The 15202-nt window shown below is 62.2% G+C and overlaps 3 protein-coding genes across 8 annotated transcripts in view; all 3 read left to right on the top strand.

Annotated features, from left to right (window-relative positions):
* The window catches only part of TMEM82 (transmembrane protein 82), a 5271-nt gene extending 1780 nt beyond the window's left edge, over window positions 1-3491 (top strand). Inside the window, exons 2-6 of the mRNA XM_081341193.1 lie at window positions 1-21; window positions 232-406; window positions 1043-1451; window positions 1594-1781; window positions 2629-3491. The exon at window positions 1-21 is cut by the window's left edge and continues 52 nt beyond it. Of these exons, the coding sequence (XP_081197319.1) occupies window positions 1-21; window positions 232-406; window positions 1043-1451; window positions 1594-1781; window positions 2629-2730 (895 nt within the window). The 3' untranslated portion in view covers window positions 2731-3491. The remainder of the gene's footprint in view (window positions 22-231; window positions 407-1042; window positions 1452-1593; window positions 1782-2628) is intronic.
* Window positions 3492-7569: 4078 nt separating this feature from the next.
* FBLIM1 (filamin binding LIM protein 1) lies at window positions 7570-13707 on the top strand. Of its 4 annotated transcripts, XM_081341197.1 has the most exons (8): window positions 7605-7681; window positions 8442-8610; window positions 8787-8932; window positions 9364-9445; window positions 9565-9734; window positions 10198-10376; window positions 10510-10627; window positions 10988-13707. In XM_081341197.1, exons 2-8 carry the CDS (start codon window positions 8448-8450, stop codon window positions 11144-11146), a joined length of 1017 nt encoding a protein of 338 aa, XP_081197323.1. In that variant the 5' UTR covers window positions 7605-7681; window positions 8442-8447; the 3' UTR covers window positions 11147-13707. The 4 variants fall into 4 exon arrangements, with proteins under 4 accessions (XP_081197321.1, XP_081197323.1, XP_081197322.1 ...); XM_081341195.1 differs by having other exon boundaries at window positions 7570-7609; window positions 10198-10627; XM_081341196.1 differs by having other exon boundaries at window positions 10201-10627.
* Window positions 13708-14638: 931 nt separating this feature from the next.
* Window positions 14639-15202, top strand: part of SPEN (spen family transcriptional repressor) — a 49706-nt gene continuing 49142 nt past the window's right edge. For all 3 annotated transcript variants that reach the window (XM_081341369.1, XM_081341368.1, XM_081341367.1), the window contains exon 1: window positions 14639-14862. In XM_081341369.1, the coding sequence (XP_081197495.1) occupies window positions 14780-14862 (83 nt within the window). In that variant the 5' untranslated portion in view covers window positions 14639-14779. The remainder of the gene's footprint in view (window positions 14863-15202) is intronic.

Below are 15202 nucleotides of genomic sequence, written 5' to 3'. Positions count from 1 at the left end.
CCTCTACATCCAGTGCCTGAAGTGAGTGCCTGCTGGTAGGGCTGGGGGAAAAAAAAGAAGGGGGTCTCCTGGTCCCTAAGGCCCCATTCTGCAACTGGATGCAGCCCTCCACCACCCGGGGTAGCTCCCACGGCTGATGGCCAACCTTTGGCCTGAGCCATGGAGGCCGGGCAGGGGAGGGGCACACTCCTCCAGGCTGCCCCACCTGGCTTTTCCCCTTCCTCCTCTCAGTGACCCCGACAGGCAGAAGGAGAAGGAGGCCCTCCGGCGGCAGCGGCCCCTCCTGGACCAGCTCCATCTCGTGGTGCTGACGGCCATCTTCACCCTGGTGGGGCACCGGGTAGCCGCCCTGATCGTCTTGGAGTTCTCCCTCCGGGCGGTGTCCACCATCCTCTCCCTGAACAAGGTGGCCCGTCTCCTTCCTGCTTCTGCATCGGGGGGGGGGGGGCTGGGGGGAGTGGGCAGAAACCCGGCAGGTCAGAGTGGTGGTGGGGGGGCAAAGGTGGCCAGAGAAATAGTGGTGCCAATGCCGGCTTCAGAGCCACTCGATGGGCACCGAATTCCTGCTCAGGAGAGTTAACGCCTCTACCCCGTCCCTTGGTTTCTGCCAGGAGGCGGCCAATGGCTCCCTTGCTTTCGTTTCCCCACCACCACCATTGGAATGGGGGGGGGACAAACTCAGGCTTCACCAGCCACACTCCCCACAGTGCCTTTGTGTCTCTCCCCATCGGCTGGGCCCAAAGTCCCCCTGCGCTGTGTACGCTCCAGGGGCCTTTGCTGGCGCCGCCTCGGAGGGACGGGTGCCAGCTGTGCCCTGGCCTCTGCTTTACGAGCAGCTTCTGCGGATCGTGGCGGGTGGCTTCCGGGACGCGGGTGGAGCCGGTGAAGGGGGCGTCACTGCGACAGGTGCCAGTTTCATCACGGCGTGGTTTCAAGGGGTCCTTTTACTGGGTGTGCTGGCCAGAGGTCTTTTGGGGCAGGCGGGTGGCCATCTAGGCTTCCGTGTACCAAAGGAGGCTTGTACCCGCTTCTCGTTCTGAAGGGGGCCCTCAGCAGCCAGCTCTACCTGCTCTGCCAATACTCGCTGGGCTGCGGCATCTCCTGCAGCCTGGGCTACCTGCAGGAAGGAGCGCCCCATCGCACCTGGAACCTCCTCCTGGCCGTGGGGCTGGCCCTGCTCCTGACCCACTACGTCTGGCGCCTGGCCTGGCACGTCTCCGCCCTGTACGAGCTGCACTGCAAGGAGCGCTACTGCGGAGGGTGCCTCTTCCTCCTCACCACCTGGCACGGCATCCCCCGGATGCTCTGCCACGCCCTCCGGGTGACCTTCGGGGTGGCCGACCTGGCAGCCGTAGCTCTGATCAACCGGGATTTCCTCTCCACCTCGGAGGCGATCCGGTTCTGGACACCACTGACCATCTGCTACACCCTTCTGGTCATCTACATGCAGGGTGAGTGGCTTCTGGTTTGGGGAACACCGACTCTGGCCCCGGGGATAGCAGTGGCCAATCTCTCACCCCCCCACCCCCAACGTGGAAGGCAGCGCCCAGCTCCTCCGGCTGACCCACTTCCTTCCGGTTGCTTGACCGACAGAGGAGCAGCACCAGAACCCCAGCCAGTCGATGGCTTTCCAGACCGCCTTTGTCAGGATGGGAGGCCTCACGGTGCTGCTGATGACGGTGGGCCAGTGGAGGGACATCGTGGACATCCTCATCTCGCTGGCAGGGGAGAGCTGGTGCCTGGCCCGGACCGGATCCATGCTGGAGGTGTGCAGAAAGCAGGTGAGGAGGAGGAGGAAGAGGAGGAGGAGGGGGGAGGAGGAGGGGGAGGAGGAGGAGGGGGGAGGAGGAAGAGGGGGGAGGGGGGAGGAAGAGGAGGAGGAGGAGGAGGGGGGAGGAAGAGGAGGAAGAGGGAGGAGGAAGAGGGGGGAGGAGGAGGAAGAGGAGGAGGAAGAGGAGGAGGAGGGGGGAGGAAGAGGAGGAAGAGGGGGAGGAGGGGGAGGAGGAAGAGGGGGAGGAGGAGGAGGAAGAGGAAGAGGGGGGAGGAGGAGGAAGAGGAGGAGGAGGAGGGGGGGAGGAGGAGGAGGAAGAGGGAGGAGGAAGAGGCGGGAGGAGGAGGAAGAGGAGGAGGAGGAGGGGAGAGGAAGAGGAAGAGGGAGGAGGAAGAGGGGGAGGAGGGGGAGGAGGAAGAGGGGGAGGAGGAGGAAGAGGGGGGAGGAAGAGGAGGGGGAGGAGGAGGAGGAAGAGGGGGAGGAGGAGGAAGAGGGAGGAGGAGGAGGAAGAGGAGGAGGAGGAGGGGGAGGAGGAGGAAGAGGAGGAGGAGGAAGAGGGGGAGGAGGAGGAAGAGGGAGGAGGGGGGGAGGAGGAGGAGGAGGAGGCCGGACTCTCGGACAAAAGCAGCCCAACGTCTCAGCTGCATCTCTGCTCGCATCTGGGAATTTCCCTTTAAATGGGGCTCAAGGTGTGAGCAGTCCATGGTTGTGGGGTCCTCGTGAGCTCAGCAAGCGGGGGGGGGGGTGTTGCTCTCTCTCCTCCCCCTCCAGCCCAAAATCTGGAGGTTCTGACCGACATAGGCAAGAGGCCTCCTCTGCCGGCCCTTCCCTATATTTTCCGCCGCTTTCCGTTTCAGGATGAGCACTCCTCTCTCTCGGCATCTGCGTCCGGTCCACCTCACGGCCAGCGGCAAGACCCCTCCAGATGCCTGGCAGCAGCAACAGAGGCCACGTCCTGAAAAAAAAAAGGAGAAGCCCTCAGGAAGGGCCCAGCCTAGAGACTGTAGGCCAGGCAGGCCGCAAGCCCAGCTCCTTCTGCCCCCCCCCCCCCCGGCTTTGGTGCCAAAGGGTTTGTGGGTTCCCTCTTGGTGCCGGGACGGTGCTGCCCCCTTCAGCCGTTCCCTCTGCAGAGGCCGAAGCGGGCTGAGCTAGGCTGGGAGAGCCTTTGGTCAGTGGGTGGCAAGGGGTGGGGTGGGGGTCCATTCCGGCCAAGGGGAGGCACCGGAGACCTGCCTGCTGCCATTGCCCCGGGGGAGGAAAGGACGAAAGGAGCTGAGCCTGGGCTGACCCAGGGGAGTCTGTGGGTCAGATGAGCCCCCTGCCCCCTGTGGGGAAGGCTGCCACCTGCTTTGTGGCATTGTGGATTCCAGCGTCCTATTTCCCCCCCCCCCCTCCACCCACAGACAGGTGGGCCTTCATCCCCGGCTCCTAACCTCGCCCGTTTTCGCTCTCTCATTCTCCTGGCTAAGGCTTTTAAGGTTTTCCCCAGTGTGTGTGTGTGGGGGGGGAAGTGATGGAAGTCGGTTTTATTTGAGTCGGTGGTCATCAAGGCTTTGCTAAAAGGGAAATGCGAAGGCCGGTTAAATTTCCTCTGGTCTAGCAGAAAGGACGAGAGTCGGCCTTTTTAGCGGCCACGTGTTTTCAGGAGGATGCGGCGGTGGTTGGTCACACACGCAAACGTAGGATGTAAATAAAAAGGGGACAGCGAGAGAAATTGGTTTTTTTTTCCCTTTTCTTCCCCGCCCCCCCCCCACCGCCGCCCCGCCTCCGGTCAGTTTCCACGCCAGTTTTCCACTCTCCTGATGCAACCGGCCCTCTTCAGCCACAGTGAGTTTTGCAGAATCTCTTCGGAGGGATCCTCCTTTGAAAGGGAGCCTTGTGGAGCGTACCCCGTCACGGGGGGGGGGGGGCTGGGATCTGGAAGGGCTTCTCCCCCCACGCCCCCACCACCACCATACACACACACACACAATGGGAAGACGGCCCCACGGCTCTTTCCTTCACCAGCCCACAGTGGGTTTTGGGAGAACGTGGGGCTTATCCCGTGCCTTGTAAGGTGTTGGCTATTCCACTTTTTCCTGCGCTCCAAGCATTTGTGGTGCTTTTCCTGGCTGGCTGACACTGGGCTTAAGCCCTTTCTTTCCCCCCCCCCCCACACACACACACCCTCCGCCCACTCAAAGAGTCCTCACCAAGGTGATGGGCGCGCAGCTATACCTGCCACGTGAAGCACTTCCCGGGTGCCAGGCTCAGAAAGGTTTTGGCGTCCATCTTATTTCTTTTTTTAAAAATTCCATTTATATCCCGCCCTTCTCCGAAGACTTAGGGCGGCTTACAATCTAAGAAGCACAAATCAACGTGCTTAGCAATCGCCTTCATTCTATGTATATGCCTGCTTATTATTAGGGCTTTCGCCCCCCCCAAGCGGCATTATTACAAAGTCAGCTTAATTGCCCCCAACAATCTGGGTCCTCATTTTACCTACCTCGGAAGGATGGAAGGCTGAGTCAACCTTGAGCCTGGTGGGACTCGAACCTGCACTAATTGCAGGCAGCTGGTGTTACTTAAGGAGGCATTCGCCCACTGCTCCACCAAGGCTCTTCCATGCTCTGTCCATCTGTCCAATAAACAGGCTTACTGTACCTAAGCCCCCCACCCTCCCGCTGAATTGCAAGGCCCACCACGTTTCTCCCCCCCCCGCCCCGTCCCCTTTCCTCCCACTCCAGGCCTCTGTACGGCTTCACCAGCACCTCTGAACTCAGCAGCATCGGAATATCTTTCCCCGTGAAGGGAATTAATGAAGTCTTGCAGAGTCTGGAGCCTGAGTGGCAGGCGGGTGGGAATGCTTTGATGCCTTGGGGGTGGGGGGGGGGCTCCTTTGGCAACAGAAGGTCTTGATTGATTGTTTTCCCGGAGCGGGAATCCTGGCCTGACTTGTGCGTTTTCTTGGTCGGTGATTTTTTAATTTTTTTTAATCTGGACGGGCTCTTTCCATCCGCTTCTGCCTGGGTCTGTTTCCCCCAGAATAACAAAAGAGTCGGATGGGACCGTGAAGGTCTTCTAGTCTAACCCCAACCCTGCTGAGGCAAGAAAGCAAGAAGGCCTGGCTTTCCCAGGGCTTTGTGGAAACTCTCTCGCGGGCACGTTTGCTTGCCTTCTGCTGCTCTAGCTCTAGAAAGGTCAGTTTCTGCTTGGGGGGGGCCTTTCCATTGTTCCCTAGAGCTGGGGTCCCCAACCCCTGGTCCGTGGACCGGTACTGGGCCGCACAAAGGAACAAAACCCCATCCGCGGGATGCAGGCAGCACACAAAATCACGCACTTTCCGGTCCGTGGGGAAAAAACTCTCTCCACGGAACCGGGGGTCCCCGGTGCCCAAAAGGTTGGGGGCTTCTGCCCTAGGGGAGGGAGGGAGGGAGAGAATGTGGCAATTAGAAAGAGAAGGATAAAAGAGAGTCGGTCAGTAGTTGGGTCCATCAGAGTCCTTTTAAAGGGAAGGGGCTGCTCTTCCCCGGACACGCCAAAGCCCCTCGCCTTGAAGGCTCCTCCCCTCCTGCGGCTTCTGCTCGGCGCCCGCTGGCATCTAGCGGCAGCTAGCCGGCTTCTGGCCCTGGGTGCCGTTGCTCCCCGGAACGACTTGACTGTTTGGGGGGAGGGCTGCCTTTCAGCCCTCCAGCCCTGCAGTGTTTGCTCCTAGCGATGAATAACGTGCGAGCCTCAAAAGGGACACAGGGCTCCCACTGTCACTGCTTTCCAGAAACACACACACACACACACACACCAAAAAAAAAAATCTGGCTTCTGTTGGAGGTCCCTGTGGCTTCTGTTCTTCCAGGAGGAGAGGACCAGGGGAATGTCCCCTCCCCCTCCTCCAGTGCCAGAGGAGGGGTGGGGTGGGGGCGGGCATGGCCCCCAAAGATTGCACATAGGTAAAGGGACCGGTTTCCTTTGCCCCACGGGTAACCTCTGACCCCAGCGGTGTGTCCGATTGTCTCGCAAGCCCATCCAATCTGCCGAAGGACGTGCATCTCCCTGCTGGTGGGTCCAGCAGGTGGCAGTCTCGAGCCAATTTTGGTGGCTTTTGCCAGTCTGCAGGGTCAGACCTCACCTGCAGGGGGCTAAGGGTGGAATGGGTGTGTGTGTGTGGGGGGGGCGAGGCTGGGAAAGCTGCCTGCCTTTTTGGTGGCTGAAGAAGCCATCAGGGCTCATGTCAGGCTGAGCTAGGAAGAGTCGGAAGACTGAACTGCGGGGTCCTGCCTCCAGAGCAGCCTTGGGGGAGTCCTCAGGCACTGCCCTCTCTCTCTCTCTCTCTCTCTCTCTCTCACACACACACACACACACACACACACACACACACACACTGCCCGGGGCCCCTCCTCTTCTGCTCTCCCCTCTTGAGACGGGCTCTGCTAGATGCTCATTTCCCCCGCTGTTCAGCCTTGTCGGTGCAAAAGACAACCTGAGCTGAGCTGCCCGCTTCAGTTGGGGTGTCCCTGGCCGGTTGGCGGGGGGGGGGGGACCGGACAACCAAGCAGAGGATGGGCGAGCATCAGGTCCACACACTCTCACCCAGGACAGCGACGCCCTGCGTCATCTGGGCACAACTGGGGCCCAGCCGGCAGAAGCGGCGGGACCCGAGCGACTATTGGGGGGGCCTATGGCTTGCGTGACCAAAAGGCTGCCCTTGGGAGAGAGGTAAGCGGACGGGAGGGGCAGCAGCCGACCCCCCCCATCCCCACGCTTCTTTCCAAGGGGCCATCCCCATCCCCGGGGACTTTTGACCGGCTCCCTCCCGCCCTTTATGGTCTTGTAAACCAGGAAGCGACTGGGCTGAGTCGTTTGCTCCAGTTGGGTCCTTGGCAGATCCAGGTTCCCCTTTACATTTTTCTGACCGGGGGGGGGGGCTTCTAGGGGTGGGGAGGGGGCTCCTCAGATCGAATGGCCCGCCCGAAGTTTTATTGGGGCCTGGGAGACCCAGGTGGCACCCTACCAGTCTCTCAAAGGAAGCGGCGGGGTGGGGGGTGGGGGGGGAAGGATGCCAGAGGTCTCCCCCAAGGTGGGGAAGGGGGTGGGGTTCGGTCCCCTGCTGAGCCAGGGACCCTCCCAGCCAACAGCCCTCCTTCCCGGGCCTCTCTCGAGGTCCAGGATGATGGGACTTGTTGCCCCCCCAGCCCACAGCCCTCCTTCCCGGGCCTCTCTCGAGGTCCAGGATGATGGGACTTGTTGCCCCCCCCAGCCCACAGCCCTCCTTCCCGGGCCTCTCTGGAGGTCCAGGATGATGGGACTTCTTGCCCCCCCAGCCCACAGCCCTCCTTCCCGGGCCTCTCTGGAGGTCCAGGATGATGGGACTTGTTGCCCCCCCAGCCCACAGCCCTCCTTCCCGGGCCTCTCTCGAGGTCCAGGATGATGGGACTTGTTGCCCCCCCAGCCCACAGCCCTCCTTCCCGGGCCTCTCTCGAGGTCCAGGATGATGGGACTTGTTGCCCCCCCAGCCCACAGCCCTCCTTCCCGGGCCTCTCTCGAGGTCCAGGATGATGGGACTTGTTGCCTCCCGCCCTAGGTCGGGGGGGGGGATGCTGGGTGGGCCGACTCAGCTGCGTGTGTGTGTGTGTGTGCGTGTGTGTGTGTTCTGCGGAGTGGGGGACCTTCCCGCAAGGGGGAGGGAGGGCGCGGCGAGTTGCAGTTCCAGGGGGAGGGCCGGGGGGGGGGCGCGGCGGGAAGGCCGGGGCAGGTACGAGAAAGCGGCGCTTTCCGCAGACGCCCCTCGCCTTTTACGGCCACAACGGCGGCGGCGGGGCGGGGCGCGGCTGCTCGACCCCCGCCAGGCCCGGGCGGGCGAAGGTGAGACTCGAGCGAGCGACGGCCGGAGGGAGAAGCAGCCGCCCGCTCGCTCGCATCGGCTGCCGCTTCCAGGTGAGGTTCGAGGGCGCTTCGCCCGCCCGCCTCCTCCTCCTCCTCTTCCTCTCTCTTTTCCCCGTCTCGGTCGCCGCTTCGGTGGGACGAGATGCTCCGGGCAGCCCTTGCAGGGGAAGCCCCCCCCCCCACACACGCTTCCCCGCTTGGAAGAAGGGCGGAAAGCCCGGGAGGGCAGCGCTCCGGAGGGGCTGCCTGGCAGAGCCCCCCCCTCCCGCCTGGGCTGTGGACCCCCCCACCCCGCCCCCGAAAGCCCCGCTTGGCCTTTTCTGCCGGGAGCCGAGCGGGGAGGGGGAAGGAAGGAAGGAAACGGACGGGAGCGGCCGACACGCGGGGACCTAAAGTTTCCTGCGTGGGGCGCTTTGCGCCGCTTGTTCTCCACGGGTGTGTGTGTGTGTGTGTGTGTGTGTGTGTGTGTGTGTGTGTGTGTGTGTGTGTCTCCCTGCCCTTTTGAGAGCCTCTCCTCTCGGAGGAGACGAGCCCCCCCACCCAAAAAGCTCGGGACCCAGAAGAAAACGGGGAGTCAGCGAGGGCTGTGGGGGCTTTTTTTGGGGGGGGGGCAACGTTTATGTTTCCCTTGACACACACACACACACACACACACACACACACACACACACACACACCCCGAGGCCTTTTGTGGCTTTCTCTGCTGGGATGGGTGGGGTGGCGGGGGGGGGCTGGGAGTGGGTGGGCTTGGAGGGAAAGCCCCCTTTGGAGGTTGCCTCCCAGCCTGCCATCGTCCCCCCTTTCTCTTCAGGCGGAGATGCTGTCGGACAAGGCGGAGAAGCAGCGCATGGTCTCCTCCATCTTCGTCATCCTGGCGCCACCCCGGAGGGGGGGCTGCGGGGGTCCTGCCAAGGTCCTTCCCACCCAGAAGCTAGCCCCTCGCAAAGAGGGGAGGGGGCCCAGCAGCACTCCAGGTGCAGGTGAGGGCCCTGCCGTCCTTTGCCCCCCCCCCACAATGGGGTCCCAGCCCAGAGCTGGAGCAGAAGTGGGAAGCCTCAGGTGTGGGGATTCCCTGCCTTGGAGCCCCCCCATGGACCCCCCCAGGGGGTCTGGCTGAAGAAATGGCTGGCTTGAATCAGCTCCTTCCCTCCTGCAGTTCCCTCTGCCCCGCGGGCGCCTCCTCTGGACCCTCCTCAGTCTGTGGAAGCGGTCCTGAGGTCCGTGCAGCCTGCCGCCCTGCCGGTGGAGACCCTGGGCCCCGATTTGCAGAAGGGGGCTGCCGCCCCTCCCTCCTCCCTGCAGGTAATCCTCTTTTCGCAATCTTTGGGCTTTTCCTCGTGGAGGAGCAAGAGAATCGGGCAGCTGGGCAGGGAGCAGAATTAAAAGGCAGGCTTCAATGGTAGCCGTAAACTTTTAATATAATATAATGGGACACCCGGCAATAGCCGGGATCCTTCACCAGGAACCTTCCCTTTTAATCACGCCATCCAGAGATGCTTTGCCTGCTTTTTTTTAAATGAAAGAGGGAGAAGAACTGGCCTGGAGGCAATTTAGGGAGGCTGAAGGAGCACGCACGCACACACTGCAGCTTCAAAAAAACCCCCGACTCTTGGAAGGGGAAGGAATCTTTAATTAAAAGAGCTAAGTTGCTACAGGAACCTCCTTTGGCAGGCTGGGAAACCCACTTGGCTATCCAAAGCGCTTAACTCGGCTTGTTCTTTTCTGTTTTCCAGGCTTCTGAAGTGGAAGAGCCTCGGCCGGTCTCTTCTCTCGGCTGGACAGATGGACAGGCACAAGAGGAGGCCGCAGCGCCAGGTGAGGAGCTGCTTCCTGTCCCCACTGAGAGGTCTCTGGCTCCTTGTCCCGGGGAAGCGACTTGACCCCGGCTGACCGGGCGATCCACCCTCTCTTGGTACGCTTCATTCCTTCCCCAGATATTTGCGCTTTCTGTCACAAGGGCATTTCGCCCGATGCTCTTGCTCTCGAGGCGATGAGGAAGCAGTACCATGTCAAATGCTTCACTTGCCGGACGTGTCACAGCAGCCTTGCAGGGCAGAGTTACTACCAGAAAGAGGGACGGCCATTGTGCACGGCCTGCTATCAGGTAAGGCCTAGGCCAGGGTAGGCAACCTTGGCTCTTTTATGACTCATGGACTTCAACTCCCAGAATTCCTCAGCCAGCATGGGGGAACTATGGCCCCTTCGTGACTGGTGGACTTCAACTCCCAGAATTCCTGAGCCAGTGTGGGGGGAACTATGGCCCCTTCGTGACTGGTGGACTTCAACTCCCAGAATTTCTGAGCCAGCATGGGGGAATTATGGGTTCTTCATGACTGGTGGACTTCAACTCCCAGAATTCCTGAGCCAGCATGGGGGAATTATGGGCTCTTCATGACTGGTGGACTTCAACTCCCAGAATTCCTGAGCCAGCAGGAATAAAAGAGCCAAGGATGCCTACCCCTGGCACAGATGGGGGGAGGGAGGAAGAGGAGATGCTTTAGATCCGAGAGGCTCCCAAGATCATGCCTGCCTCTTGCCTTTCTGGGACTCGCCTCTGCCCACCCCAGAAGACTCTGGAGAAATGCGACGCCTGCCAAGCCGTCATCCTCCACGAGATTGTGTGGGCTCTGGGGAAGGGATACCACCCAGGGTGCTTCACCTGCGTGGCCTGCAGCCGCCAGATTGGCAGCGACGCCTTTGCCGTGGACGACAACCACCAGGCTCTTTGCCTTCCGGATTTTTACAGGTACGGCACCGTAGCTTCTCCACCTTGCGGCGGGGTGGGAGAGGATGCTCTGCACGGGAGGAAAGCAGGGGCGAAAAGCAGGAGAATTAAATGGGGGCTGCAGCCCTGGCTGAGCTGCCTGCCTGCCTTCCAGGAGGTTTGCTCCTCTCTGCGGAGTCTGCGAGGAGCCCATTATCCCGCGGGACGGGAGGGACGCATACAAGATCGAGTGCCTGGGGAGAAGCTTCCACGAGGATTGCTATCGGTGCGAGGTGGGTCTGGGGGACTTGGCTAAGCAGGGAGGGGCCTTGGAGGACTGCGTTGGAAGGATGCCCGGGGGGGGGGGGAAGGGGGGAAAAGAAGCCAGCATCGTCACGTGACCTCTCTTTTGCAAGGAATCTATAAACCGAGTCAGTTTTCTCCCTCCGGAAAACTCCCTTTTTCCCACTCCTCGTTGTGGAGGGAGGCCTTACACAATGGGAAAGTGTGCCCCCCCCCCGGACCTCTGCCCTCCCCCCACCTTTACCCCGCAGCGGTTGTTGGCAAAGGGGATGAGGGTTTGAAAGCAAGCAAGCAAGCCCCGAGGGGGAGTCGAGGAAGCAGCCCTAACGCTCGTTTCTTTTGACCCCTAGAAGTGTCAGGTCTTGCTGTCCCTGGAGCCCACAGAGGACGGGTGTTACCCGCTTGGCAGCCGCCTCCTTTGCCGAGCCTGCTACGTCTGGCAGACCCGGGGCCCTCCTGCTCAGGAGACGGATGCTGACGGCTCTTGGAAGTGGGCCCAGGAGGGCTAGCCCGTTGCTCCGGCTGCCCCCTCCCCTTGTTCTGTCTGTGATGTTAATTCTTCCTTGGGGAGTGGGCCAAGGGACCGGGAGCAACTCTCTCCTTGTGAATTGGACTTGGCACCCTTCCACCAGACCAAAGACTCTCCCCACCCACCCCACAGCCCTCTGCTTACGTCTGCCGGCTAGGGAGGGTGCTCTGCTCTCCTTGTTGATGGAGGCGCCGGCCGGGATTCAGCCTGCAGGAAAGCTGCTTTCCCAGGCAAGGAGGGGACAGGGTCAGGGTGCTTTGTAGTCCAGCTGTGTTTGACAGCTGGCTGGCCCTCCCCGCTTCCCCCAAGCTCTGCCTCAGGGTGGGGGGCAGGTGGCAGCCTGGCTTCTGAGGAGCGCCTGACCTGAGCCAACACAGCGGTCCAGGAGAGGGAGCAACTCCGTGCTTGCAAATTACCAGGGCGGCAACTCCATTGCGTTTTGGGCCGTTCGGCTGCTACGAACGGAGGGAGCTGAGGGCGCTGTAATCCGGCAGGCCCTAACCCTGCCCTCTGTGCCCCAAAGAAGCCCCTTCTTTGGGTCAAGCCCAGCAGCCAGATCAGAGAAAAAGCCTGAGCAGAAGGCAGCAGAAGTTCAGCGGACTTCTCCCTTTAGTACCCATCTCCTTCACTAGGGGGCAGCCCAGCTCTGGCCCGCCTTGCAAGTCCGAAAGATGTGGCAGCTGTTAGCCAAGCAAAGCTTAAAATACCGGGGAGTGGGCAGGTGGGGCTCTTCCCCCCTCCCCCCCCCCCGCCTTGAAGGACAGAAAGGAAGTTCTTGGGAAGTGTACGGAAGCTCACACATTGGAGCGGGGGGGGGGGCAGCTTTTGATTCTTGGGCAAACGCTTAAGCCTTCAGCCTTTTTCCCTTTGCTTTTGTCAGTTCTGGCCAGCAAGGCCAAGAGCTAAGCGTGCCGACGGAGGGAGAGGGGTCCCCCAAGTTGGCTCCCCATTTTTGCCGGCTGTCTCCCCCCCCCTCCCCACGTGAGGGGAGGCATCTTGCCGATTGCTCCCCTTGTGCTGCCCCTGGCTAAGTGCTCTCCGAGGCCACAGCTCTGGAGCAGCTCCCTCGGATGCTTGTGTCCTAGGAGGCCCTTCCTTGAGACTCGGGGGTGGGGGGGGTGGGCAGCCTCTCCCCCCCCTCCGACAAAAGGCCCCATGACCTGCACCCTTTGTCATAAACCGCCCAGGAGCCGGCAGACACAGAGCGGTTGGTTGCTTTAAACCAGGGGTCTTCAAACTTGGCCCTTTTATGACTTGTGGACTTCAACTCCCAGAATTCCTCAGCCAGGCATGCTGGCTGAGGAATTCTGGGAGTTGAAGTCCACAAGTCACAAAAGGGCCAAGTTTGAAGACCCCTGCTTTAAACCCATTTGCCCCAAAGGTGCTTTTAAAAGGGCGACTGGACTTCCTTCGTTTTATTTTTTTCCCCACCTCCTTGGAAACGTTTCGCTTCGCACATCCAAGAAGCGAAATGTTTCCTGGGGTGGTGGGTGAATAATAATCCTAAATAAATAAATCCAGCCGCCTTTTGGAAAAGCACTTTTGCAGGGGGGTGGGTGTCTTCCAACTTGGCCCTTGGATGACTTGTGGACTTCAACTCCCAGAATGCTGGCTGAGGAATTCTGGGAGTTGAAGTCCACAAGTCATCCAAGGGCCAAGTTGGAAGACACCTCCCCCTCCTCCCGCACTTTTGGGACCACCATGAAGTGGATGGTTGAGAATCCCATCGCCATGGACATTAAGGCCATTTCAGGGCCTGTCCGGGAGCCGATTGGGGGGGGGAGTGTTTCCGAATCCCCACGCGTGTTTTCCGGACAGTCCCGACAAGTCTCCGAGCAGGACACGGGATTCCTGGCCAAGAGCTCTGCTAAGCTTGTAAGCCGCCCTGAGTCTTTGGAGAAGGGCGGGATATAAATGGAATTAAAATAAAAAAATAAAAATAAAAAAGGGGTTGCCAACGATGCTTGACCGGCTACATACGTGCACGGAGCCGCCCTGGAGACTCGCTGGGGAATGCGGGGTGCAATTAAAAATCAAAGAAAATAAAGCTTTTTAAAAAAAAAAACAAAAAACCACCCAGCACCGAAGCCTCATTCCGAAATCTACGGAACGTCCGTTTCGGGGCGGGGCTCCCCCGAAACGCGATCCTGGGGGAGGCTGGCGAAGCCGGCACCCAGCTGGGCGGGTGGGGAAGGGCTTGCGGAGGTCAACCGGACGGTCCGGAGCCCCCCTTCCTTTGACTGGGGGCGACCCCCCCAAAGGGTACAGCGCCCCTGCTGGACGCGCGAGGAAAGGCAGGCGCGGCGCCCCGGCGTCACAAAATGGCCGCCCGGCCAGGCAGGCGCGACAAAATGGCGCTCGTCCCGAGCACGAGGGCGGGGCGGCCTTTCCCCGGGCCGCGGGGTAGAGAACGGCCGGCGGGCCGCGGCCCTTCCCGGTCACATTTTTGTGCTCCTTCGGTTCCCCGCTCCCACCTCCGGGCAAGAGGTCGGCCGGGCTTTCACTGCGCCCGCCAGGCCTTGCGGTCAACCGAAGCGAGAATCAAGAATCCTGGAGGAACAGGAGACTCGGGAAGCCCTGGGCTGCGGAGAATGGGAGTTGTAGTGAGCGCCGGCTGAGCTCGGGAGGGGCTGAAAGGGGGCCGGAGCTCAGTTCCCAGAATAATCACGGAGGACGCGGGTCCCGGATACGCGAGTACGTCGCTACAGACGGGATGCGCGCGAGTGTGCAGAACTTGTAAATTGCACCCACCGAACCCCCCCCCCTCCCCGCGACATTGACGCTAATGAGAAGCGGCGGCCATGCCACACGGCGCACGCGCAGACGAAAAGCCTCCCCCTTTCCGCCCGGCAAGCGCGTGCTTGCGCGTGCGCGTTTCGCCGCCAGAGAGGCCTACGGAGGATTCTCTCACCGCTCCTCCCCCCCCTCCGTTCCCACCCCGCCCGCTTGGAGCAATCTCTCCTGTTTCCCCCTGGAAGAAAAAGAAGCCTCCAGAGCGCTTGCGCGCGCTCTTCCCCCCTTCGCCTCCCCCGCCCTTTCCCGCCGTCCGACGCGCGCTTGCCGCCGCCCAATAGGCGGCGCGCCCCTGGGCCGCGAGGCGGGCGCCGGGCTCCGGATTGGCTACGGCGGCGGCCGAGCGCGCAGGCGCCGTGCGAGCGGGCGACAAGAGCGACGCCGCGCGCGGCGCTGCTGCTGCTGCTGCGGCTCCTGCTGAGGAGAAATTGGGCTGAAGCAGCCACAGCGCCGCCGCCGAGCAGGACGCGCGCACGACGGTCGAGGAGGCGGCGGCGCCGGCGGCGTCCCCTTCACTATCACCGGCATCGCCGCCCGCAGCAGCAGCAGCATCCGGAGAGCCGGCGGCGATAAGCGGCGGCGGCGGCGCGGCGGCGGGGCCAAGTGGCGCGGGAGTGGCGGCGGCGACGGCGGCGGCGGGGCCCGGTGGGATGGTGTCCCCCACCGGCGCCGCGGAGGGAGGCGGCGGCGGCGGCGGCGGCAGCAGAGCGCGGCGGCGGCGGAGACGCGGCGGCTCCCCCTCGCGGCGCTGAGCCGAGCCGAGGCGGCGGCGGCGGCGGGCGGGCGGCGCCAGGACCCCCCGTCTCCCGGGGGCAGCATCATGGTCCGGGAGACCAGGCACCTCTGGGTGGGCAACCTGCCGGAGAACGTCCGCGAGGAGAAGATCATCGAGCACTTCAAGCGGTGAGCGGGGCCGCCGGGGGGGGCTTTGTCGTCGTCGTCGTCGGGGGGGCGGGCGGGAAGGCCTTTGCTCCGGGGAAGGGGAAGGCCGGGCCTGCGGAGGGAAGCCGTGATTTTTGCCCTAAGGCTGGGTTGGGGGGGGTCCCTTGGGGCCACCATGCCGGTCCCTCCGGGCCTCGTCGCGCCGGGTCAAGAAGAAGGGCCTCGGGGGGGAGGGGCGGGCGCTGCGTGCGGAAGGGCCTGGGGAGCCCGATGGAGGCCCGGCGTATATTTATGAAGAGGGGGGGGGCCTCTCGGCAGCCCGGCTAGAAGACGAAGCTGGGCACCACCGACCAACCTGTCA

This window comes from Vipera berus, assembly GCF_964194415.1.
Source record: "Vipera berus genome assembly, chromosome: 17".
Lineage (NCBI taxonomy): Eukaryota > Metazoa > Chordata > Lepidosauria > Squamata > Viperidae > Vipera > Vipera berus.
Note: the sequence above shows the minus strand (reverse complement) of the source record. Positions and strands in the feature narration are given on the sequence as shown.

What these genes read in the sequence shown, in the direction of transcription:
- FBLIM1 (XM_081341195.1), top strand. Translation starts at nt 8,448, where the DNA reads ATGCTGTCGGACAAGGCGGAGAAGCAGCGCATGGTCTCCTCCATCTTC. An exon ending in AGAGGAGGCCGCAGCGCCAG is followed by an intron (nt 9,446 to 9,564) that starts GTGAGGAGCTGC and finishes TTCCTTCCCCAG; the next exon opens with ATATTTGCGCTTTCTGTCAC. An exon ending in AGGATTGCTATCGGTGCGAG is followed by an intron (nt 10,628 to 10,987) that starts GTGGGTCTGGGG and finishes TTTGACCCCTAG; the next exon opens with AAGTGTCAGGTCTTGCTGTC.